This window comes from Apodemus sylvaticus, chromosome 1 (assembly GCF_947179515.1).
Source record: "Apodemus sylvaticus chromosome 1, mApoSyl1.1, whole genome shotgun sequence".
Lineage (NCBI taxonomy): Eukaryota > Metazoa > Chordata > Mammalia > Rodentia > Muridae > Apodemus > Apodemus sylvaticus.
In genome coordinates, this window is record NC_067472.1 from 77,350,056 (window position 1) to 77,374,696 (window position 24,641).

The 24,641-nt window shown below is 38.6% G+C and overlaps 1 protein-coding gene across 6 annotated transcripts; it reads left to right on the top strand.

Annotated features, from left to right (window-relative positions):
• Positions 1–1,007: 1,007 nt before the first annotated feature.
• Positions 1,008–24,094, top strand: Tial1 (TIA1 cytotoxic granule associated RNA binding protein like 1). 6 transcript variants are annotated; one of them, XM_052197448.1, is made up of 13 exons: positions 1,013–1,541; positions 3,994–4,053; positions 7,926–8,022; positions 14,570–14,719; positions 14,952–15,006; positions 15,141–15,228; positions 17,083–17,158; positions 17,975–18,083; positions 18,831–18,926; positions 19,041–19,125; positions 19,332–19,455; positions 19,779–19,918; positions 21,103–24,094. In XM_052197448.1, exons 3-13 carry the CDS (start codon positions 8,011–8,013, stop codon positions 21,227–21,229), a joined length of 1,062 nt encoding a protein of 353 aa, XP_052053408.1. In that variant the 5' UTR covers positions 1,013–1,541; positions 3,994–4,053; positions 7,926–8,010; the 3' UTR covers positions 21,230–24,094. The 6 variants fall into 6 exon arrangements, with proteins under 6 accessions (XP_052053417.1, XP_052053408.1, XP_052053390.1 ...); XM_052197457.1 differs by lacking the exons at positions 3,994–4,053; positions 21,103–24,094 and adding an exon at positions 19,624–19,682 and having other exon boundaries at positions 1,008–1,541; positions 19,779–19,867; XM_052197430.1 differs by lacking the exon at positions 3,994–4,053.
• The last annotated feature ends 547 nt before the right edge of the window (positions 24,095–24,641 follow it).

Here is a 24,641-nt window from a genome sequence, read left to right on the forward strand (position 1 = left end):
CGCTCTGAAGACCAGGCTGGCCTCAAACTCAGAGATCTGCTTGCCCCTACCTCCTGGGATTAACGGTGACCATCACCACCCAGCTTCTAGTAGACTGTCATGATTCTATCTTCTCTCTTGCTTTAGCAACTCAATACTAGCAATTCATACCCCCCCCCCCGGCCCCCCAATACCTAACTCCAGACTATGTTTTAGTATGAGATCTGGTCATTGAGTCTCTTTACTGTTTTCACTGATTATTAGTTTTTGATAAGGTCTTGATATCTATTTCCAGGTTGGCCTTAAATCCATTATCTTCCTGCTCAGCAATACTGTGCGCCACCACGCGAATATTTAAGTTTTAAGTAGGGATTTGAAAGAGCGGTAGAGGCGCATGTCATTTGCATGAGGGGCTGCTCTTTTGCCGCCTTACCCACTAATCCGATGAGATAATGGGTAGCGATCCTTGTGGAACTTGTAAAGCAAGTTAAAAGCAGTATAGTCTAGAAAGGCCTATCTGGTTGGAACACGTGCTCAGAGACCAGGCTGGCTCTGGTGTAGCTCGATGTCCGCCACATCCCTCTGGGTTCAGAGTTGCCTCTCTCCTGCCCGTCGCGTGAGGCGTCGGTTGTTGAACACGGACCAGCAGTTCTGAGAGTAGAGGCGGGCAAGGCCGGCTGGCGGGTGAACCACGAGGAGCCAGCACTCCGCCTGATCCGCAGTTGAAGAAACCGCTCTGGGGCTGGACGGAGGCGGAGCAGAAGCTCACACTGGACCAACAGAAGAGCCTTAAGATGCTAGGAGCGATCCTGGGGCGGGCCCCGGCGCGAGGCACTCTGGGATTTGTAGTTTACTTCCCGGACAGCTCCTCTCTCATTTCGGCCACCCGCCTTTCATTCCTCGCTCTCTCCCTGTACACCGCCTACTTTGTCGCGGCACGTCCTCACGTACGACTACACTACCCAGAAATCTCTCCTTCGCGCTCCGGCAGGCACAGGGTCTTCCTTGAACTACAGTTCCCAGAAGGCCACTGGAGAAGGGCTTCCCCCACTTTCCCGGGACTGCAATTCCCAGAGACTTGATTTCGCGGCTTTTTTCTCTGTGTTGGGTCTCTCTTGGAGCTGGATAGGTCTTGACCGGCTAGCAGACCCACAGCGACGACGTGTTCTGTCGTGTCCAGTCGTAGGGTATACTCTTTGGCCGGGCTTTCTGTCTCTTCAGCCACTTTTGCCGGACAGGCCGTCGCAGCTGGCCTGAGCAGTGACCTGGCGGGCCGCGCCTGCGCCCTGCCGCGTTTCCTGCCTGGCTGGTGGTGGCGGCCATTTTGTTCATCCTCCTCCTCCTCCTGCTCCTCCTGGTTGGAGCGCAGTGTCCGGAGCGGGCTGGGGGGAGCGAGCCCGAGAGCGGGGTTCAGTACCTTTTCCTCTGTCCCCAGCCGGCGCCCGGGGCCCCCCTCCCCTTCCTTCCCGCCCCCTCCCCTCCCCAGCCCTGCCCTCCCCCTTGTCCCGGGATCACTCCGTCGCACCCACCATGATGGAAGACGACGGACAGCCCCGGACTCTGTGAGTACCCGAGACCCGGGGTGCCAGGCACCGAGTGGCCGGGGCACTGCGGGATGCCGAGGGAGGGAGAGCATGAGACCGGGACTAGAAGCGGAGAGCCGGGCGTCGCGGTGGCGCGGCTGTGAAGTGCATTCCTCATCTGTCCCCCTTCCCAGAGAAGGAAGCCCTCCCTTCCCCCCAAACACAGTCACTTCCTAGGGTCTAGTGCTTGTCTCGACTTTTTCCTCCCGACCCCTCTTTTGCACACTCTCGCTTGCCTGGGCTTGTGCACGGCTGAGGCTGTCAGGCGCGGGAGAGCTCCTGTTCCCCCTGTGCTTTGGGGGCCCCGGGCTGAGCCAGGAGCTGTGGGTCCCTACGGGGGCAGGGCTTGGCGGGGGTGGGACCGCTGCTGCATCCTTTGGCTTGAACACTTAGCCTCAGTCCACGTCCTCAGCAGTCCACGTCCTCAGCCTCAGTCGCTCCGAGTCCATCTCTCCAGCCTACCACTCTTTAACCAGAGGAGCCCCTTGTCTCTTTCTGCCCCACGTGCCCCACGCTGTCAGAAACACCCGCCTAGCGCCTGGTGCTTTCGAAGTGCCAAAGTGATTGCCTTTTGCCGCCGTGCACCACCTCTGTCCCTTGGATAACGAAGTTTACTTTGAGCGCTTACTGCGCCAAACTGACAACCAGTTAAACTCCTTTCGCTCAGTTAGTGATGCCGCTTCCTAATCCGTTTGTGCGTCCGGACCATCAGAGTTCCGATGAAGGGATGTCTGCTCCCGCTATTTGATGCGTGTCTTTTGAGTGCTATTTTTCGCGGTATAGCTGTCGGGTTTCACCTGAAGCCCAATCTAATGAATGAATCGCATCTTCCAACTGCTTAATTGGCGTTTCCTTACCCCCCCCCGCACCCCCCCATGCAGAGTGATGACTCAGCGTCTGTATTCCTTTCCAAATAGTGTGGTACTCTTTTTTTTTTTTTTCCCTTTCGTCTGAGTAATTTCCAATTCATTGTAAAGTGAGCACCTTGGGTTTTCCCAGCCTCTCTAGGCCTACTACTCCTACCTGGAGTAAATACACAGAGTCAGCCTGCTGCTTTGTCTCTCTTGCCTCCCACTGCCTAGTATTGATTGATATGATGATCAGAGTCCACTTGGCTGGGTTAGCTGATAGGGAAAGTACTTTTTGGGGAATGGACGGCGGTGGATAGACATTCAGGACCTCTGACTAGCTAGCTTCTCAGAGCTTCATTCGTAGTACAGAAAATATGTTCTGTTAAGAAGGTGTTATATATATTCAGTGTTGATACAGGTTTGGTTTTTTTTGAGCATTGTTTATACTTTCCGTTTTTATTTCTCTTAACATCTGGTTTGGGGAACTTGAAAACATCCTAAACATATCATATACCCCTGAATGAAAAGAATCTTTATGTGTGTGTGTTTTTCAATTTCCATTTTCCCCAGAAAAAAGATAATTGAGACAAAATTTGAAATTTGTTCTGCAGTGAATCCAAGGCTTGGTATTTTACAGTTGTGGTGATAGGAGCATCTGGAAAGCTAGCAAGCATCTGGGGAAGGCCTAGCAAGTATATGTTTAAGGAAGATGACAGCTACATTGTATCTAAAACACCTGAAGTGTCATCATTGCATCATAATAGCTGCTGGATAATTGGTATATTCTCATGTCTCATTAACTGCATCTATTTGTTCCTTAGAGGAGGTTTCCCCGGTTTTGTCTGTTACATAGTATGCCTTTTCTGTTTTCTTTATTCCTGTAATCTTTGCATCCACTCTCAGATATTCTCCTCTAGAGCAGAGCTAAATTTTAATATTTCATACATTTATCATTTCAGATCTCTTGTCTTTTTTTCTGAAACACATTTCAGTTGTGTTTGTTTGGTTACCTAAAACTGTGATGTTTACATATGAGTGAATAAACATCTTAAGCTCTATTGTTCCTGTATGTCAGTATGTGTTTATATAGCTTCCTTTTCCCACTTTTCTCCATGGGAAGTCCAGGTGTTTTTGTTTTGTTTTTAAATGTAAGGACTGTACTGCTTCCTAGGACTTAACCCTTCCTGCACGTATTCACTCCTTGGAATATAAGAGGTGCTCAAATATTACAACTGTACTTTGGTTAAATTAGTGTCTTGTTTTTAAAAGTTCTGATTGATTTAAATTATAGGTATTGTCATACTTCCTGAAGTTCGTTTGTTTTTATATGTGTGTGTGTATGTATATAAATGTATATATATGTATGTGTGTGTAAACCTAATGTATAGTCTTGATATCAAAGTAAATGTTTAATAGGGTATGATTTCGTTTATGAAGGACCTGTATTTTGCATTGTGATCTATGGATTAGGTTTCTCAAGTGGCTACTATGGTTTGAAATAATGTACTCTAAATAAAGCTTATCTTAACTTGTTTACTTTAAAATGCCTGTGTGTTACTAGTAAGGTTTTCTTCCTGCAGACACACACAAGCTAAGACATATGGTTATCTTCAGAAAACAATATGGTGTTTATAGCCTAGGTAGGTTTTTAAATATTCATTTTCTACAGTATTACTAATTTATTTGTTGGTATTTAAAGTGGTATAGAATTGCCTTGATGTTGAGTCTGAAATCCTGTTTGTCATATAGTTGCTTTACAGGTCTGTTTTCTGGTGTTCCTCATTCTTATTTGACATTTAGTTGGGGTTATTAGTATTAGTGATCTTAAAAACAAACCAATGAGATACTAGACCAATGAGATCACAGTATGAGATACTGGACCAATGAAGTCACAGTATGAGATACTGGTGTTTGAAGTAGACCAGCTTGTACGATACACTTTAGCCTTGGGTTGTATCTTTGCAGTGCAGTGATTTATCTGTGGTATCTGAACCCACAGTGCGACACTAAATTATAACAATCAGTTGTAGTTTAGTCATCTGTTTGGTGTACTAAAACCCTAGAAAGTGTGGATCTAGGATAAAACCATTAAAGCTATTTATTCTTCTTTGATACTCAGTAAAAAGGAAGAAATAAGTCATTGATTTAGAGTATGTTCTGAACATGTGTGAACAAAGCAGCAGAAAACAATCTAAGCTCTCATAGCCTTGGCCACACCATTGATTTAGCTGTATTGTGGCTGTAATCAATCTGGTTCAACTTAATCATCTTTGTTTCTTCAAAGTGTGTATGGGGCCAACCTTTAAAAGGTCCTTGGTCAGGTTAGTGTCCTACTCTACTGTGCCTTTCTTCTACTTTGCTGCCTTCCTAAAATGAAGTAGTGACAACTTAGTCTTTTAGAGGACTACTGTTATTGTTGAAAATCTTTTATATAAGAACTTGTTAAGAATAATCCAAAAACTACCTTTATGGAATAAAGTAGCCCCACTATATTTTGTTTAAAAAGTACTGGTAATTTCAGCTTTGGTGGGGTTACTTTTTAGAATGAAAGCACATTCAGTGGAAAAGCTGTCATTAGCTTTCTGCAAGGCACAGTGTTCTTAATTTCTGCCCAGTTGGACATAGGAAGTAGTTCATTGGCAATGTGAACTTCTGCCTGCTGTGAAACTGCCAAGTTTTCTAGTCTCCAATTGACACTTAGACCCAATGTTAGGGATAAAGGTATTGTTTTCAGTTATTAATGCTTCAGTTCCTACAGTCCTGGTCTTAGAAGACAAAATAGACTGTAAAGTATGCATTTTCCTTATTTTTCCTTGAGTTAAAAATTGTTTTGGAATTTCCCAAGTGTTTTCTGTCACTGTACAAATTCAAGCCATTCTGCTGTTTTGTACATGTTTCTCTGGAAGAAACTGCTTATTTAAAAACTTGGACTTTAGAATATACTACTACTTAGCTGCAGCAGAAGGTGAAGTATAGAAAATACTATTTGGAGAGAAATGTATCAATTCAATAAGCTGCCAAAGATGATGCTAGAAGTATAAATTGTGCTTATATACATAAATCACAGAACCTTTAGTAGAAAAGTTAGTCTAAAGTTTAGATAAATGTACTTGAAATTATATACTGAATTGTGTCCTTTACATCTTAATAAATTACAATGTCCTCTGTTATGGAAGGCTTTGTATGTGTTTAAAACTTAGTCTGCTGCTTTAGCAGTTAAATCTTAGTGTAAGTATTTGAAAAAACAGGATAGCTCAGCACAGGACTTTTCTATAAATATTTCATGGCATTCTAAATCTTAAGTGTTAGCAGTTTTGATCTTTGACTGTGCTAGATATGGAAATCAATTATATCCATTAATGTGTCTCTAGAATCTGGCAGTTCCCTCACTGATTGGAAATGGGTTGTTAAACAAAAACAGCTTTTATTGTGACTTAGTTCTGAAAAGTAACATGATTTTTTTCTTTTAAATGAATGTTTTAAAACATTAACCCAAACTTAAACCTGTTTAAATCATCAAAACTTTGTAATAGTAAAATGATGTTCCGTTTTATTTTTGTTACTGGCTGGCTTCACATTTAAAAGCTACTGCTATCCCTTGTCCTCTCCCAGAAGTGAGTACACTAGACTGCTTAGATGAGTATAGTGTTTAGAAAATAAAGATTACTTGCTCATTTTCTTTCTTTTGTTTTTGTTTTGTTTGTTTTGTTTTGTTTTGTTTGTTTTTCGAGACAGGGTTTCTCTGTGTAGTCCTGGCTGTCCTGGAACTCACTTTGTAGACCAGGCTGGCCTTGAACTCAAGAAATCCGCCTACCTTTGCCTCCCAAGTGCTGGGATTACAGGTGTGCACCACTACCACCCGGCTCTCATTTTCTTTATACTGGGTCTCTTACAAAAGCAAGTTCTTCCATAGTCAAAGGCTCATAAAGCCCCGATGAATGAAAAGGAACAAGCAGGTGTTTATAGCTAGTTCATAATCCTTTAACTATCTACTACTACTGGAGAGGAAAAAAATCACTGCATGACCTACAGTGGGGTCAGCTCCATTTAAATTATAAGGAAAAGATGGCATATTAGAATTAAACCAGTTTGTCTGCTAACTTGTTCTTTTATTTCAGTAGCACAGGACTTGTATTTCAGCCTTAGAACATGTACCCTGAGGTTATTGGTAACCACAGTGAAGTTCTTAATAACCTGGGAAGCCGCTGCTCATTTTCTTTTTCTTTTTTTCTTTTTCATTTTTACGTGTGTGTGTGTGTGTGTGTGTGTGTGTGTGTGTGTGTATGTGTATGTGTGTGTGTATGTGCGTGTGCGTGCGTGCATTTTATGGGCATACATGTGAGCACAGAGGTGTGGGAGGAGGCCAGAAGAGAGTGCTGGTTCTTCTGGAACTGGAGTTGCAGCATTGTGAGCTGCCAGATTTAGGTGCTGGGAACTGAACTCTGCCCTCCACAAGAACAGCAGGCATACTTAATGTCTGGGCCACCTTTGTTGCCCCAGTTCCTTACCCATTCTTAACCAATCTTTTCAGGTTTTTCTCAACCCTTTCTCTTGCCCTTTTCCTTTTAACATGTTTCATTTGAAAGTTTTTTATGTATTTAATGTGGCAACTGTTGCAAGCCTAATTTTTGTCTCAGCACTTTTTTTTTTTTTTTTTTGATGTTGTATTGTGGTTAGAAAAGTAAAATGGTGTCCTTTTACTTCCTAGAAGAAACTATGTGACGTTTTACAAGTAATATTTTAGTTTATGAAGTAGCTTTTGACAAATGTACATTTAAGGTGTTTGTTGAGAACCAGAAAGACTTTTGTCAATTTGTTGAGATAAGTTAAACCCATAGTATAAGACATAAACCAAGGTAGTAATCTCTTGGGGGTAAGGTGGTGACTTTTCTTTTTTCTTGTTAACATTTTTAATCAATGGTAATTTGGGAGGAAAAAACCCTCAAACTTTTCAGTTAAAATATTCAATTAAAAATATTTTTTGGGTTTATCTTAATCTTTCTCTGAATTTCTAAAGAACTCTTCTTAAATTTTTATTTGTTGTCCTCAGGAAATTGTCTTTTGTTGATCCTGAAACTTTTTTTTTAATGATGAAGTTTAAATTATTCAATTCCCTTTTTCTTAAACAAAGCAGTGAAGATGTACCATCCATCAGTAATAGTCTTCTTTAGCCAAAAGTGGAACAGCCCAGCTTCTCCACCCCACTTACCCTCTGTTTTGCTAGAACTGGACTCCCACTCTCTTCTTTGTAAATGTAATTGTTTTGGTTGGCAGTGTTAAGATGAGCCCACTAACAACTACTGTTTAGTGTTAGTTCATCAAGATGTTTTAATAAATCAATATTTGTGGTATAAATTATTGTGAAATAGAAAATATAGCTATTATAAGGCTAGGCTTAACTGGAAAAAATTATTAAAGACAGGGACTTGAAATAGAAGATAACAAATTAAAATAACATTACAGGTGTAGCTAAAGAAACATTGCTGATAATGTTTTGTGTTTTCTTTCTCAGATACGTAGGTAACCTCTCCAGAGATGTGACAGAAGTCCTTATTCTTCAGTTATTCAGTCAGATCGGACCCTGTAAAAGCTGTAAAATGATAACAGAGGTAAGGTCTTCCTGGCTAGATGTGCCATGTTACCTTGATATTGAACATTTTTAAATGATACATGATTAACACAATTCTAAAATTCATTTTAAGCTTCAGATTATTCTGTTGGAGAGATTCCTGTTTGTGGTATTGACTTAATCTGTTGATTGGCCAGTAATCTAGGTGTGCAGTAAAGTTTGGTGTGAGAAGGCAAAGACTCTGCACTGATATTACATAGTCCTGATGGAGTTACCTTCAGGTGATTCTGCTTATGAACAGTCTGTCTGGGAAAGATGACAGATGATGGTATTTCACATACTCCAATACAAATACTGATAATTCAGTCTACAGTTCAGTTCAGGGTCTGGTATGTTTTGACGTCAGTATTTGGTTATTATGCGCACAGGAGAGCAGCGAACATATTATGTATCTAGAAAATGCTAAAGCTTGTGCAGATAGGAATTTAAACTGCATAATAATTTTATTTGCTCTAGAGATGTAGTACAGTGGTAGAACAGCATGTATTCATGATATGCAAAGCCCTGGGTTCAATCCATAGTCCCCAAATAAAATCTAAAGTTTGTATTACTTTCAAAGGAAAAATTTTACTTTTCTCATTAAGACTCTAGTTGTTGGGGGGGAGACCAAGAAAGGGGAAATCACTTGAAATGTAAATAAAAATTGTATATAATAAAAAAAAAAGAAAAAGAAAGACTCTAGTTGTATACAGTGATGCATGTATCAGTTACTCTTCTCTTCCTTTCTGCTTATTTATCAATTTTTTTTTACTGCTGTATACCAGATACTGTGGTAAGTGCTAAGAATCCATTGGTGAATAAGAGTTCCTATCCTGATAAGATTTTAGGGCTGGTAGGGGACTAAAATCAACACTCACATAGGATGTAGAGGGAAAGCTAGGGATCATTTAGCTTAAAGTGCTGTGGGGACTTCAGGTGACTATCTGCTGTGGTGTGGGTCGTGTGAAGTTTCTACTGGGAGTCAGAGCACAGACTGGAACACAAAGGATAACAGACACTTCAGCAGTGAAGTCTGAGGAAGAAGATCTATCTGTGAAGAGAAGAGTGCCGATGGAGCCTGCGGTGTAAGAGGAGTGCCTGTGAAAAAGAAAAACCAGAGATGTCTTTCCTGTTAGTTGTTTTCAGCATAAATGGAATTGGACATAGAAATGCCAGCAGGTGATAAGACAAGTGTGGGCAGGGCACAGAACTGTACTGCTTTCTAAGGAACTGCTGCTCAGCCGAAAATGGGGAGCTATAAAAAGTCTGTGAAGAGCACTGACCTTATAATTTCTTAATTGATGACACATTCTGTTGTGGTGTGTATATTTTTCCTTCTTTTCATTTCTAACTTTGAGTCTACATTCTTTGATTAATAAAAATACTTTTCATGAGCACTATTGAAGGCACTGTCAATACAATGGAACAGCAGAGGGAGTCCAGATGAATAGAGAGAAGAGCCATGGAGAGAATAAGTGTTCTGTGGGACTGAGTGGAGGGTGAGGCAGAGGCCACATGGCAGGGAAGACCTCACCTCGCTTAGTCTAGGCAGGAATATCACGATGGTATCATCTGTGTTAAAGACTAGAACAGAGGGAAAGCAAAACTGCAAAGCCCTCAACTTGAAAAGAGATGACTGGACTCTAGTTGATGGTTGTGGGGAAGGAGTCTAGTAAGGCAGGCAGGATTCAGAGTCTCATAGGGGCAGTATGGCCCAGGGCAGAGTTGAGATTTTAATGCCAGGTCATTGTAGAGGGTTAGGCAAGGAGAAGACAGAGTCTAATTTGTGTGTTTAAAGCTTAGTCTGTATGGAAAATAATTTGTAGAGGGTTGTAGGCTACAAGAGCAGGAGACAAACCAGGTGGGTTTATTCTGCTCATCTGTAGAAGAGACAATGAATGGCTGGGTGTGAGAGGAGTAGTGAAGAAAGACAGTACGTACGCTGAGACTTTTTATTTTGGAGGTAGGAACAATAGGACTAGAATATTATAGGAATCAGGGGAGACTTAAATTCTTGTCAGTGCAATCATGTGGGAGTAAACATGCTTCTTACTAAAATGGGAAAGACTGAGAAAGGCACAGGATGGATGGGGGAGTGATGGCAATCAAGAATTTTGTCTTGGCAGTGTTAAATTTAAGATACACTTTGGCTATACAAATGGAGGTTTTATGTAGGCAAATGAGTTTGGAATTGCAGAGAGAATAGTGCTGAAGGATACAGTAATGTTTTTAATCCGTGGGACTAGGTAAGATTACCTAGAAAAAGGTGATAGAAGAAAGTGGAGGGCCTGAGGTCTGAGGCCTAGAGCTTAGAACAGCTCAGCATACAAGAGTCACACAGACAGAGTTAAGCTGGACTGACAGACCTTCTGAAACAGCCTCCAGTGAGGAAGTGGGGCACCTACAAAAGAGTCCACTGACAGGAGGGAAGATGAGGGTTAGAAGAACAGAAGAGAGATGAGGTGGCAGAGAGGCCACTGTGAGTTAGCAGTTTCAGTGTCTGGGTTAGCTTGATGGCAGTAGCTCTGAATGACCTCAGGAATACAGAAGATTGAGAAAGGAAAGTCACTAGAATAGTCTTGATTCATCTGATGAGTTTTTTTTTTTTTAAAAAAAAATCTGTGTTTATACAGACATTTGAGGAATGAGAAGAACTCTTTACATCTTAATCATGTATGCTAATACCTAGATTTGAACCTGTAGATAGTTTTAAAATCTCTCATATGTGTTTTGACATTTATGTTATCTAGTCAGTAGTGGTGACCTGACTAATTAAGATAAGGACTCAACTAATTGGTAGAATGTTGCTTGGCAGTGGTCTAGGTCGGAAGTTTCAAAAGGACATAGACTCCAGGAAGGAATATCTAACATCTAGACAGTTTCCTTTACAAATTTGATTTTGTTATATATAAAGAATCCCAAGTAGCTGGATGGTGGTGGTGCACACCTTTAATCCCAGCACTTGAGAGGCAGAGGCAGGTGGATCTCTATGAGTTCAAGGCTAGCCTGGTCTACAGAGTAAGTTTCAGGACAGCCAGGCCTACACAGAGAAACCCTGTCTTGAAAACAAAGCAAAATAGTCTTGTTTTGTGTTTTATGACTATTAATTTGGTCTGTATTGTTGAGACAGGTCTTGCTATGTAGCAATGAAACTCACCCTGTTGTCCTTGAGCTAGTGGTGATACTCCTGAGTGGTGGGCTGTAGACCTGGGTAGCCACATCCACTTGCTTTTATTTCTCCCCCTTATATTAGCTATTATCATAGACTCTAGTTTTTACAGTATAATGGTATGCAATGTGTATATACATATAATCTCTAATTTTAAGACAAACATTAAAAATTTGAATCTTAGATAGTTGAGTTTAAACGGCTCAAACAATACAGTGTGAATGTTTAAACACAGTAGTCTTCCCTTACCTAAGGTCAGCTTCAGTTCAAGATATAAATGGAAATGGAGCCTGGCGGTGGTAATGCACGCCTTTAATTCCAGCACTTGGGAGGCATCGGCAGGTGGATTTATGAGTTTGAGGCCAGCCTGGTCTACAAAGTGAGTGCTAGGATAGCCAGGGCTACACAGAGAAACCCTGTCTCAAAAAAGCCAAAAAAAAAAAAAAAGGAAAAAAAAAGAAAAAATGGAAATGGAAAATTTCATAAGAAAACAATTTATAAGTTTGGTTTTTGTTTTTGAGACAGGGTCCCTGGCTGTTCTGGAGCTTGCTGTGTGAACCAGACTGACCTCAAACTAGCATAGATCCACCTGTTTTTGTCTCCTGAATGCTGGGATAAAAGGCAGGTGCCACCATGCCCATCCCAATTCCAAAGTTTTTATATTACAGATCTGAGTGGTATGAAGAAGTCTCTTAGTGTCCAGAATGAGACACAAAGGAATTGTGTCCAACATACTCAGATTGTGTATGCTACCCACCCATTAGTCACTTAGTAACTGTCACCAGATGACTATGAAGCGTCTATGTAGTGCTCATGTTCCAATAATTTGTACTTAATGATGGCTCCAGTATGAAGTAATGCTGATAATCAGAAATCCCAAAGATCAGTCATAAAGTGCTACCTTTAGATGAAAAGGTGAAAATTCTGCAGTTAGTAAAGAAAATTACATGCTGAGTGTGAATATCAGCAGTAGGAGCGAATCTTCTGTGAAAGTGTAAAAAAATGGGAAAAAAAGTTAATCCAAGTTTTTCTCTTGCACCTGAAACTCCACTTAGGGTATTCAGGCTACAGTGTGTTAAGATGGACCGCCTTTCTGGCCAGTCAGAGTCATGTGGTATTTGAAAACAAACAAACAAAAGATGGAATAGGCATTATAAGAAAAATAGTATGAAGGGGACATAATGCTATCATATATTTCAGGTATCTGTTAGGATCTTAGAACACATTACCCACAGATGAGAGCCACAACACACGCACACACACAGTATGAAAGTATCAATATGAACATATAGGAGCTGGCCTGTTCCTGCTGAGATGAAATTGGTATTATTCTGCATGAATATACTAGTTTTCTAAAATCTGTGTGTTGGTTTTATATATCACTGTATTAAAATGAGACAGGATCTTATTATATAGCCCTAGCTGGTCTAGAACTATGTAGACTAGGCTGGCTTCAAACTTGAATTTTGAGATCCACTTGCCTCTGCCTGCAGGGATTAAATATATGCTCCAAGATTGGCCCATATTGTATTTGTTTGTTTGTTTGTGGTCTGTCTGCCCGTCATCATCAGTGAATGTGTCTGCTAAATATTCACTCTTTCACAAGGGAAAACTTGAGTGTTTTTATTTTTTTGCTTCTTTCTTTTGTCTTATGGCTATGACAATAGGATTTTGTATGAGAGAGTGTAGAGTCTATGTATTATTCTTAGGACATTTTACATTAAATAGTGTTGAATCTTTTCAACCTGACATAAAAAGTATACATTGAGCTGCTGACCCATATAGGTTTCAGTTTTTTTAAAACAATATGTTTTTTAGGTGGCACTAATTTCTTAGCATCCTTATTAGTTATGTAGTTTCCAACTCGTGAACATTGTTTTGGTTTTTTGTTTGTTTTGTTTTTAACTTGGTGCTTTGTGATACGAATTTGTAGCTTTGTCCTGGGTATACTTAATATTTAGTTAGTTACTTGGTTTTAAGATCCTAGGTAGCAAGCCCGTCGGTGGTGGCGCACGCCTGTAATCCCAGCACTCTGGGAGGCAGAGGCAGGTGGATTTCTGAGTTCGAGGCCAGCCTGGTCTACAGAGTGAGTTCCAGGACAGCCAGGGCTATACAGAGAAACCCTGTCCCGGAAAAAAAAAAAAACAAATCAAAAAAAAAACCCCAAAAAAACAAAAAACAAGATCCTAGGTAGCAAACCTACACTTACTCTACCACTGAGCTATACCCAGCATGTACTAGAATATGTACATTTTATACAGCAATTATATTCTAGATCACTAGTATATTTGCTTGACACTGAAAGACAAATCTAAAATGTCTTTATATTTTCTAGTATATTATGCTTTTTTAAAGGTATGTCTTTCAATGTGTGTGTGTGTGCATATGGAGATGTTAGCCTTCAACTTAGTCTTCTGTTTCTCCTGCCTCTGCTTCCCAAATGCTAAGATTACATGTGTATGTAACATGCCCAACTATCATGCCTGTTTGAAAGATGGAGGATTCATTTTATTAATTAGTTACAAGAATTTTTTTTTCTTCTTTATTTCCTCTTTTAGAAAAGGACTACATTATATCTAGTCTGGTTAACAATGCAAAATGCTGTAAATTGTAGTGCTTACCACCCTAGTTTTGATTAGAGGTAAAATGGACTCATTTCTATATATTTTGTTTCTTTCTTTTGAGACAAGGTCTCTCTAGCCTTGGCTGTCCTGAAACTATACAGACTATGCTGGAATATAGACCATGCTGGCCTGGTCACAGATCTGCCTGCCTCTGCCTCCCAAGTGTTAGGATTAAAGGTTTGTGCCACCATGCCCAGCTACAGTTTTGTATTTTTTTTTTCTTATAAGCCTGAAATACAGTATATGAAGTATTGTAATACATAGGTAGAAATCAGCCTTTTAAAATAATGTTGGAGCTGGGTGGTCATGGAGTGTACCTTTAATCCCAGCACTCAGAAGGCAGAGGCAGGCAGATCTCTGAGTTTGAGGCCAGTCTGGTTTACCTAATGAGTTAAAGCACAGGAAGCAGGGTTTCTCTGTTTTGAAAACAAACAAACAAACAAACCCTAATAATAATTAATAATGACAATATTGGAAGAAAAGAGCAGTGATAGTGAGCAGTTCTCAATAAATCTGAGGTAGAGGTTTAAATCTAATAAAAGGTTCTATCTTATTAGACTTACTCCCCTAGTCGTCTATATTCTAATTCAATACTCACAGTCACGATTCTTTTCTGTTTGTATGGCTCTGCTTGAATACAAGAGTATTCTGAGGCTCAGCTTAAGTCTTAAGTGTTAGGCTTTCGTAAACTTATGGAATCTCACCTTGTGCATTCCTAGCTGTCAGTAATGTTTTTTCCTGGATTTTCTTCTCAGCAACCCGATAGCAGAAGGGTCAACTCTTCTGTTGGATTTTCTGTTTTGCAGCATACAAGCAATGACCCATATTGCTTTGTGGAATTTTATGAACACAGAGATGCAGCGGCTGCATTAGCTGCTATGAATGGGAGAAAAATTTTGGGAAAGGTAAGATAATGGGATGATGATATCCAATGAATGTGTATGTTTGCATGCTCAATCAGACTATATTCTTTCTTAGCAAGATTAAAAATAGACAATCGGCTACTGAGTGGTCTCTATTCAGCCTAGTGCCTTCACACAAATAATTCAACTTGATAGATGATTTATTAAGTGGTAAGTGTTAACAGTTCATAATGACATGCTTAATAATTGTATTAAATATAATCTTTGTTTTTAGGAAGTCAAAGTAAACTGGGCAACAACACCAAGTAGCCAGAAAAAAGATACTTCCAGTAAGTACTTCTGCGGCATTTTACTGTGGAAGCGTGACATTATCCTGGCAGCATCACCAGCTTACCTAAGGTCTTTCCTCCTTTAGTGTTGCCTGACTTCTTAAGTATTTGATTACCAAATGCTTTGATTTCAGATCACTTCCATGTGTTTGTTGGGGATTTGAGTCCAGAAATTACAACAGAAGATATCAAATCAGCATTTGCCCCCTTTGGTAAAATATCGTAAGTATCATAATCAGTATCAGACTCAGTAGTGATAGGCAAAACTGTATGATTAACATGTATTAGAATCAAGGTTTTCTTTCTCTAGTTAGTGTGTTTTTCTTTGGTTTTTAGTTTTCTTCTTTTGTTTTGTTTTGTTTTTTGAGTAGATGTTGTTGCAAATGTTGATGTCATTTCAGTGTTTGGGGTCTTGTTTTTAGATAACCTTGTGTATAATATGTTTCAAATTTTTAAGTGATTCTGTTTGTTACATTTAAAGCAAATATTTAGATGGTAAAACTTCTAGCTCTTGTCAAATGTTTTCAAATATTGATGGTTAAGAATATTGGGTTAATGAAAATTAAATGTGATCTTTATTGTGTATAAAACTTTTATTGAAGGAGTTTTTAAGTGGGGGGGATTCTAGGAAAATCCTTGTATTTTATGGTTAAATTGGAAATGTTCATGTTTAAATATAATGATAAATGTGTTTTGATATTTAGCTTTGAGAATATGTAATACCATTGCAATATTAAAATGTTTTCATGTCTAGATAATAAATATGAAATGAAATTGACTTTTGTTAATGGTACTTGATTTTGCTAGTTAGGGGACAAATATGGGTTGATTTTTAAAAATATATGCTCAAATTTTGTTATTTGATTAATTATATTGGAAAATTAAAAGTGGTTGTAAGTCCTATAAAATGTCATAATTTTGATTAAAATGAATTGGTTATGTATTTGTCGATTTAAATTAAATGTATAACTACAGAAATGTTTTAAGAACAACAGCTTTTCTATTCACTTGTAACGTGTTGTTCTATAGATTTAACTTATTTGTAAGAAAGATTTAATTCTTAATTTTCTATTTTGATATTTGCTTTGCTTTTTAATCTAAATGTGGTAAGTAGTACTGTTGTAAAATTAGTGTAAAATGATACAGGTTGCTGTTTTTGATCTTTATTTATACCTGAGACCTGCAGCTTTTCTACAGTCCAAGTCACAATTAAAAGTAATAGCATTCTGGTTATTTTGCAGAATTGCTCATAAGAATGGACAGGATCTTGAAGGCTAACTGCAAGGAACTGTGCACACTGGAACTCAGTTGTAGATTTTTTTTCTCATTTCTATTTATTCTTATTATACATTATTTATATATACATACTTTAGTATTTACATTTTAACATTCTATATTCAGTGGAGTTCTATATTTCCAATCATTTTAACTTACTCACTAAAATTTCTGTGTAAATTTGTTGTTTTCGTACTGGTGTGCTTAGCGTTGTTGTTAGTTTTTTATTCTCCTTTCTTAAATTTCTGAAAATGTCAATTTTTCAAAATTTACAGCTGCCCAAACTCCAAAATGATGATAGAGAATTGACCAAGAAAAATAAAGAAATCTGTTAACAGGCCATGTATGCCTTTTTAATTCCTATTTTTTCCTCTTTTTCAATTTTTTAATATTTCATATATTTTGTATCACTAGGCAGAAGACATTTAACTATTTAGATATTGCATGGTAAAGTAGTTAGCATTGTTACAGTAATTTATAGAATCAGTAAATCTTAGAGGACACTAGCAAATAGAATATTAGAAAAGGAAACTGTTGTTCCTGTTAATCTTCAGATTAGAGTATCTAGTTAGAAAGCACAGGTTATGTGGTTAGGTTGCATGATTATTACATGGTTTTGTCCTACTGCTTTTTTCTAACAGGTAAAGAAGCATTAGGGAGAGTTCAGGAATGGCTGTAGTTAATTAGGGCTAACTGGAGTTTACTTTTAAAATGCTCACAATACAGTGTGTGTGGTTCCTTTTAGTTTTTATTTGGAGGGTGATTTTTACTTCCCTCATTTAGCTGTGCTTCTTTTCACAGGGATGCCCGCGTAGTTAAAGACATGGCAACTGGGAAGTCCAAAGGCTATGGTTTTGTATCTTTTTATAACAAACTGGTATGTCCTTTCAATTAACTCAGCTAAAAACCTTCAGTTCTGGATTTAGTTGCTTCATTAAAATAAATGATTGAAACTTAATATGTTAGAATGTTAACTTAGAAATATATTATATAATTTCTTCAGCATAGTAGTAATAAAAAAATAATTCATCTTTCGTTAACTTGAAAGTACCTAGAGAAGGCTAGGGCGATAACACAGTGAGGGACGATGACTCAGACGCACTTGTACACTGGTGAAAGCAGAGCGAGGGAGACGTGAAGACCAAGACTGTAGGAGCAAACCAGCTACGGGGATTATGTTCAGTTTACCAGGAAAGGCGATTTTAATCATTTCACCAGAGCTATATTTCTACAATGAATATTGTTACAGCAATTATGTATGTATAACTAAAGAGTTAGCCTCTTTTTATATTTTCTTCAGTAAATGTTACAATACAAAGCAGCCATAAAATTAAGGCACTTTGAAGTGACCTTGTGAGATGCCTATTTTTCTTTTGACACATTTGTGTGTATTTGAGAGAAATGATTTTTGGGTGATCAGTGCGATTATTTTTTCCCCCTTATGTTAATTGTAACATAATTCTTGAACTTACGTGTTATATTAGTATTTTGAAACCCATTAAGTAAAAAACAACTTTTATGGTTCAAGTTGTTTTTTTGTTGGCACATTTGTTACTGGTGCTTCGCGCACTCCCAGATAACGATATGCGCTGGACGCAGCAGTGCCGGTTTTCCTTTGTCTTATTAGGTCTTAGGAAGTTTTTTCCTTTGTTTCTGATTGCTCTTTTTAAATTTTTTTTCTTTTTCTCCATAGGATGCAGAGAATGCAATTGTGCATATGGGGGGTCAGTGGTTGGGAGGTCGGCAAATCAGAACCAATTGGGCCACACGTAAACCACCTGCCCCTAAAAGTACACAAGAAAGTAAGTTACATCTGTATATGTATTGCAAGCATAGGTGTGATCACACTATGTAGCATTATGTCTTAATTTCTTAGTATTTAGTGTAAGACCTAACCTTGAATTTCACTATAGTAGCTTTAGATAGAAGTTGAGAACCAACTGGTTTATTTATAGATGAGATTTATATTTAAGACTAAGGCTATAGCTGAGTTTTGGTAGAAGTTCTTGTGCTTCCCTAAGATTCATGAAACTCCTGGATTTGATTCCTAGCATCATACAAACCAGGTGTGGTTGCTCAAACCTATAATTCTAGCACCTGGGAAATGGAGGCAGAAACAGAAGTTCAAAGTCCTCTTCAGTATCATAAGGAGTTCAAGCTTAGCCTGGAATACTTGAGACCCCACGCCCAATGTGTTAAGTCATAACATTGAGAAAAAAAATTTTTCCCTCCTACTGGGATATATCTTAACAATATATAGCCAGGAGTGGTGGAGCATGCCTTTAGTCCCAGTACTTGGAGGCAGAGGCCAGGCTAGTCCACTTAGGTCCAGTTTGGTCAGGGCTACATAGAGAGCCCCTGTCTTTAAAACTAAAGATTTAAAAATTATATATAAGAACAGAAAATTGTGTATGTGTGTAGTGCTGGGGTTTTAACTAGGTCCTTGCACATACTAGACAAATGTTCTACCAATCAGCTATAACCTTAGCTCAAAAAGTAGTTTTATAATACTGTATAACAATCCAGATTTCACTTTTTTCTTCTTATAGCTAACACTAAGCAGTTAAGATTTGAAGATGTAGTAAACCAGTCAAGTCCAAAAAACTGTACTGTGTACTGTGGAGGAATTGCTTCAGGGCTGACAGGTACAGTGCCTGGTTTCCTAATCACCTTCTCTGTTGATAGTTCAGCACTATTAGTATAAATTTCATGCTTACATGAGCTTTAAATATTTTCTTTGTATATTTTTCTTTGCATAGATCAACTTATGAGACAAACATTTTCACCATTTGGACAAATTATGGAAATAAGAGTTTTTCCAGAGAAGGGCTATTCCTTTGTCAGGTAATGCTCAAGCTATGAGATAATTAGTTCTTATGCATCCTCTTCATTCCTTTCACTTACATTATAGGATCCTTACCAGATGTCAATTTACCTATGGAATATATAATTTGAGAAAAGTGCCAGCTGAAAGGTGTCAATGAGTTCCTGTGTTGTTTGCCCAAGTTCTTAAAGATTGAAGGCAAAACCTTACTGTTTTCTCCTCCTAGATTTTCAACTCATGAAAGTGCAGCCCATGCCATTGTTTCTGTGAATGGTACTACAATTGAAGGACATGTGGTTAAATGCTATTGGGGTAAAGAATCTCCTGATATGACTAAAAACTTTCAACAGGTAATTCAATATTTCTTAGCATCTTTTAAGATTTCCATCTTACATACCTACATAGGAACTTTGGAAATTGTAAAATAAAGCATATAGGTGCTTTCAGTTGATTGTGTAAAATGCTATTTCAAAATTGTTTTGCGGTATTAACTGAATCTTAATACTTTCTTTTTACAGGTGTCACCACCCCAATAAACTTAGACAATGATAAATAACAGAGTCCTATTCACATAAGGGTGCTTACTTAGTTTTTCTCTTCCTTGTCTCCCACTCTTTCTTCAAATACGGTGTTTTGTTCTTGTTCCCTAAAACAATCATTTGCTTTTTCCTAGGTTGACTACAGTCAGTGGGGCCAGTGGAGCCAAGTGTATGGAAACCCACAACAGTACGGACAGTATATGGCAAATGGCTGGCAAGTTCCTCCCTATGGAGTATATGGGCAGCCGTGGAGCCAACAAGGATTTGGAGTAGAGTGAGTTGTTTTGGTTTTTCCTTTGTAGAAACAGATGAGCTTCTGGCAAAAGAGAAATCTGTGCTCTCCTAGAGGAGAGTCTATTGAAATGATTGTACATTAAGGCATTTATGTTATAGATGTTACAGTAACAAATCTCAGGAAATATGGTTTGTAATGCTTTTAATTACAGAGATGGGGAATGCAATGTGACCTCTCTGTAAGCAGTTAGTAGAATTTGACTTACCTACAGTTGCATTTTCATTTAATTTTGCGTGTATAAAACATCTATGTCTAGAATATGCTCAGAAACATGTTTTTATATTTTGCCTTTATAAGATATCTTCTCAAGGTATATGACAGCAGTTTGCTTTCTGTGGTGATGGTAGGATGGATTCGTTGCTTTACTTTTCTCTCCTAGGCTGAGCTAGACCTTTATTTTCACTGTTTCATTGAGAATCCTGCAAAGGTCAAGGGCTGTAACGAGTACTGCCTACTAAGTCATTTCTTTTTATTTTTGTAAGACAGTGTTTCCACTATAGCCCAGGTGACTCAGACTTAGACTTAGAGCTGCAGTCCTGTCCCAACTTTCCAGGTACAGGGATTACAGATAGGAAGGAGGCTATATACCTGGCTCTGCTGCTGCTGCTGCTGCTGCTGTTGTTGTTGTTGTTGTTACTATTATATTTTACTTTTAAGACAGGGCCTCTGTGTAGCCCTGGCTGTCCTGGATGTTTACTTTTTGAGATGGTCTCAGTATAAGCCCTGGTTGGCCAGTAATTACATAGACCAGTTTGGCCACAGACTTAAAAAGATCCTCCTGCTTCTGCCTCCTGAGTGCTGGGATTAAAGATGTGTGCTACCGTGCCCAGCCCTCATTATTTAAAAATAAAGTAAAATGGGCTTTCAGGTAGTTTGCAGACAGGAGGGAAGTTATGATTGTCTTAACAAACCGTGCTGGGCTGTTGGGCATTGTATCATGTGATCCCCAAGCACAGCAATGAAGTAAAAACAAATGAAAAGCAACTTAATGGTTAAAAAAAAGAGAGACTTGCTGGTAATGTATGTGTTCTGCATGTGTTCTGTTGGTTGTAGATTTGTGGTTTACCTTTGTGTTCTGTGATTAGACTCTGCCTGATTTTATATAGCTGTATAGATTATCTTTTTCTCGTGTTTGCTGAAGATTTTTCCCCCTTTCTTCCAAGTCAATCACCTTCTGCTGCTTGGATGGGTGGATTTGGTGCTCAGCCTCCTCAAGGACAAGCTCCCCCCCCTGTAATACCTCCTCCCAACCAAGCTGGGTACGGAATGGCGAGTTTCCCAACACAGTGAGCTGGGACTCTAAACAGTTGCAACTCACAGTTGCAACTCACCACAGGCTGCAACCTCCTCTCACACTCTGAAGACATGAAAAGTAAACATCGGAAAATGAAAATATTTATTTTAACAATTGAAATGTTTGGAACCGTTAGCACAGCTTTGCTTGGTGAAGGACACGTGTCTTCTAGTTCTGCCTTTTTAAGTTTTTGTTCATGATGGAGATGAACATGATTTTTCTTTATGTACAAAAAAAACTAAAATAAAGTCAATAAAGACAATTCTGACTATAAATTTTGATATAATAGGAGAAATGGGTAACACACTTTGATCCTTAGACACTATTCCGTTTTTTTTTTGCTGTTCAGTATTTTAACTCACTGTGTTTTTAAAAGAGCAAAAAAGGGAGTATCGTGAAAAACTGAGAATCACATCAGTTCATCTGAATTCTGATACTCCCCTCCCATCCCTGAGGTGGACCACACAAAAGTCAGCAGGAAAAGGTGTGATTTCAGAAGAAGTACATGATGTGAGAATCGCTGTGGAAGAAATACGTTATTCTCTATGTTAAAGAAAATGAAGCAGACTGAAAGCTTGCAGCCTCAATAAGGACCAGCATCGTAGGCGTGCGTCACTTGAATGATTGTTGGTGGTCCATATTAAGACATATTTTTAAAACTTTAAAAGTGTTGGTTATCAAAAATGTATATTACATTTCATTTGGGGGGGAAATTCCAAGTATGGTGTTTATATTAAAGTCAGATGGTCATACTTGTGCTTTTACATGGAGTTTAAATGATAAACATTGTAAATATTGAATAACTACAGTGTTTCAAAAGCATGCTTCAACATAGAAGTAGCAGCAATGTAATTATTCGAGGTGACAAGTAACATGCTCGCTGCCAGTGCAGTGCTCAGTAGCAGTGTTAACACTGACGTCCTCGCGTCTTCACGGTTGGCCATGTAAAATGAGAAGGACACAATGACTACACAGAAGAAGCCTTAATTTAATTTCATACTAATCTTTGATGCATTAGTATATTCTAAATTGTAAGTGGAAGTTAGATTTGGGCTTTTTTCTTTCTTTCTCCCCCACCATCTTCCTTCCTTCCTTCCTTCCTTCCTTCCTTCCTTCCTTCCTTCCTTCCTTCCTTCCTTCCTTCCTTCTCTCTTTCTTCCTTCCTTCCTTCTCTTTCTTTCTTCCTTCTCTCTCTCTCTCTCTCTCTCTCTTCTTTCTTTCTTTCTTTCTTTCTTTCTTTCTGTTTTCTTTCCTTTTCTTTAGTACATAAATACCTGATTAAAACCCAGTGAAGCAATTTCAGGGTTCCTCTAAGTTGTATAGCACAAGTTTTTTTAAAAAAAAAAATCTTGGGATGTTTTTAAAAATTAGTATATTTTGCCCAAGAATTTTTTAAACAAGATTGCTAAAATATCTTAGACAACTTGATGTACCAGTTTATAATCTGATAACCAATTTGAGTCGTACATAAAGTTGTGACTTTTATTTCTAATTTGTTTTTTTTCCCCTTGGGAGTGTGTGGATGACAGATCTGAGTAGGCCTGAGTTGTATGTGTGCAGTTGTAATTGAATCTTTGGGAAGATGCCGGAGTTCCAGGCATGCTCCCTCAGCATCTTCCAGTCTATGTGGATACAGTCTGCCTCATAGTTCTATAAAATGGGAATGTGAAATAGATAAAATCCTATGTGTTTCAATTGTGACAATTAGGAGGTGCAAATGTTTTGATAGTGTGTTAAACCTGTTGGCCTGTGTATGTACAAGAGCAGACAACCCTAACCTAACCTTTTTGAGGTAAGATGGGTAAGATGTACCTGGCGGCCACACTAAAGCATTGAAGTCTAAAGATTAAGATAATGTGTTTTTTTTTTTTTAATATTGCTGACCACAAAGATTCTGGAGTTTATTCCCTCCTTCACTTAGAAATACAGCCAAATGTATTCAGCATAAAAATTTACAGGGTCTGAAGTTCTTTTTTGAGCCGAAATCTTTATGTACCTTAGTTTTCTGTTTTTTTTTTTTTTTTTTTAACCACAACTGCCCTGTGTTATACATGTCAGTGACTAAATATACCCCTGGGTTTTTTTTTTTTTTTTTTTGGTCATACCTTTGGGGAATGTTTTTGGAAAAGTTATTTTATATTTTATAAGAGGAAAACAAGCTATATTCTGCCCTGGAGTTAAGATTTTCATTAAACTTTGTGAAACTCCAACAACCTAAAGACTTTTTAAGTTGATAAATTGATAAAAGCTTATTAAATAAATTTTCAGTTTCCCTGTTTTTTGCCTCTGCCAGTACATTAAGTGGCTTATTGAGATAACTAATGGCTAACTCAAGCTGCAGTCTTTTCTGTTTTATACCCTGTGCGTTAATAAGATTATCCAGACTAGTTACATTGCCATAGTAAGCATATGACTGGCATCTTTTGTCTTAATTTGATGAAAAACAACGTTTTTTGGTAAGTCAGTCATTTCACAGCACATAGTTTTAAGATAGGCCATGTGCAAATGAAATGCGCCATTTTAGGGACGATCAGGCTAACACAGGTCCAGACTGTCTTATAATGCAGATTTGAGTTTGTGCCCTCCGTCCACTTTAAGCCTAAGAACTGTTGCCTTTTCTTTCCTGTGTTCATCAAGAACAGCAGAGAGACTGGCATGCAAGGAAATGTCTCTTCATAGTTTCTTGAGATTTATCTTGGTGTTTCTGCCTGCCATTGTCTGTGCTTGAATCCTTTTCTACTAGCATTTCCTCGGTGCCAGTCCGTCTGATCTTTATGTTTGCCGGCAGTGAGAGGCCAACTAAAGCCAAAGCTGTAAACCACAGTTGAAGTAAGTCTTTCAATAAAGACTAGTCTATGTAAGTGGCTTTCTCTTATTGTTGTTCATTGTGTAACTGTTCAGTCTGCTTGGAATAAGCAGTTTAGCTTTATCAGGGAGAAGAAAGACATACCTATAGTTTCAGGACTTAAGTTCTTTGCATTAACTAAAGTTCAAGTTCTGAATATGGAGGGAAAGGAATTTGTAACCATGGGGTCCGTAAGATGACTCAGTGGGTAAAGGCGTTTGCTGCCACGCCTGAACTTGAGTCCTGTTCCCAGGAAACCATGTGGGAGAAGTGAACTGACCCCTGACTTCCATGCATACTGTGGCTTATGTGCACACTTGCACTGGTTTGTTTTGTTTTGTTTTGTTTCCTTTTGAGACAAGGTCTCTGTGAAATCTGGCTGTCTTAGAGCTAACTGTGTTGACCAGGCTGACTACTTAGAGAAATCTTCCAGCCTCTGCCTTCCAAGTACTGGAATTAAAGGTGTTCATTACCACACCTGACAATACAACTTTTAAAAAGAAAATTTCATCCTAAAAAGTATATTTTGTTATACAGTAAAACTTGGCTATTTTGAGTTCCAT

What these genes read in the sequence shown, in the direction of transcription:
- Tial1 (XM_052197430.1), top strand. Translation starts at nt 1,510, where the DNA reads ATGATGGAAGACGACGGACAGCCCCGGACTCT. An exon ending in CCAGAAAAAAGATACTTCCA is followed by an intron (nt 15,007 to 15,140) that starts GTAAGTACTTCT and finishes CTTTGATTTCAG; the next exon opens with ATCACTTCCATGTGTTTGTT. An exon ending in TGACTAAAAACTTTCAACAG is followed by an intron (nt 19,456 to 19,778) that starts GTAATTCAATAT and finishes GCTTTTTCCTAG; the next exon opens with GTTGACTACAGTCAGTGGGG.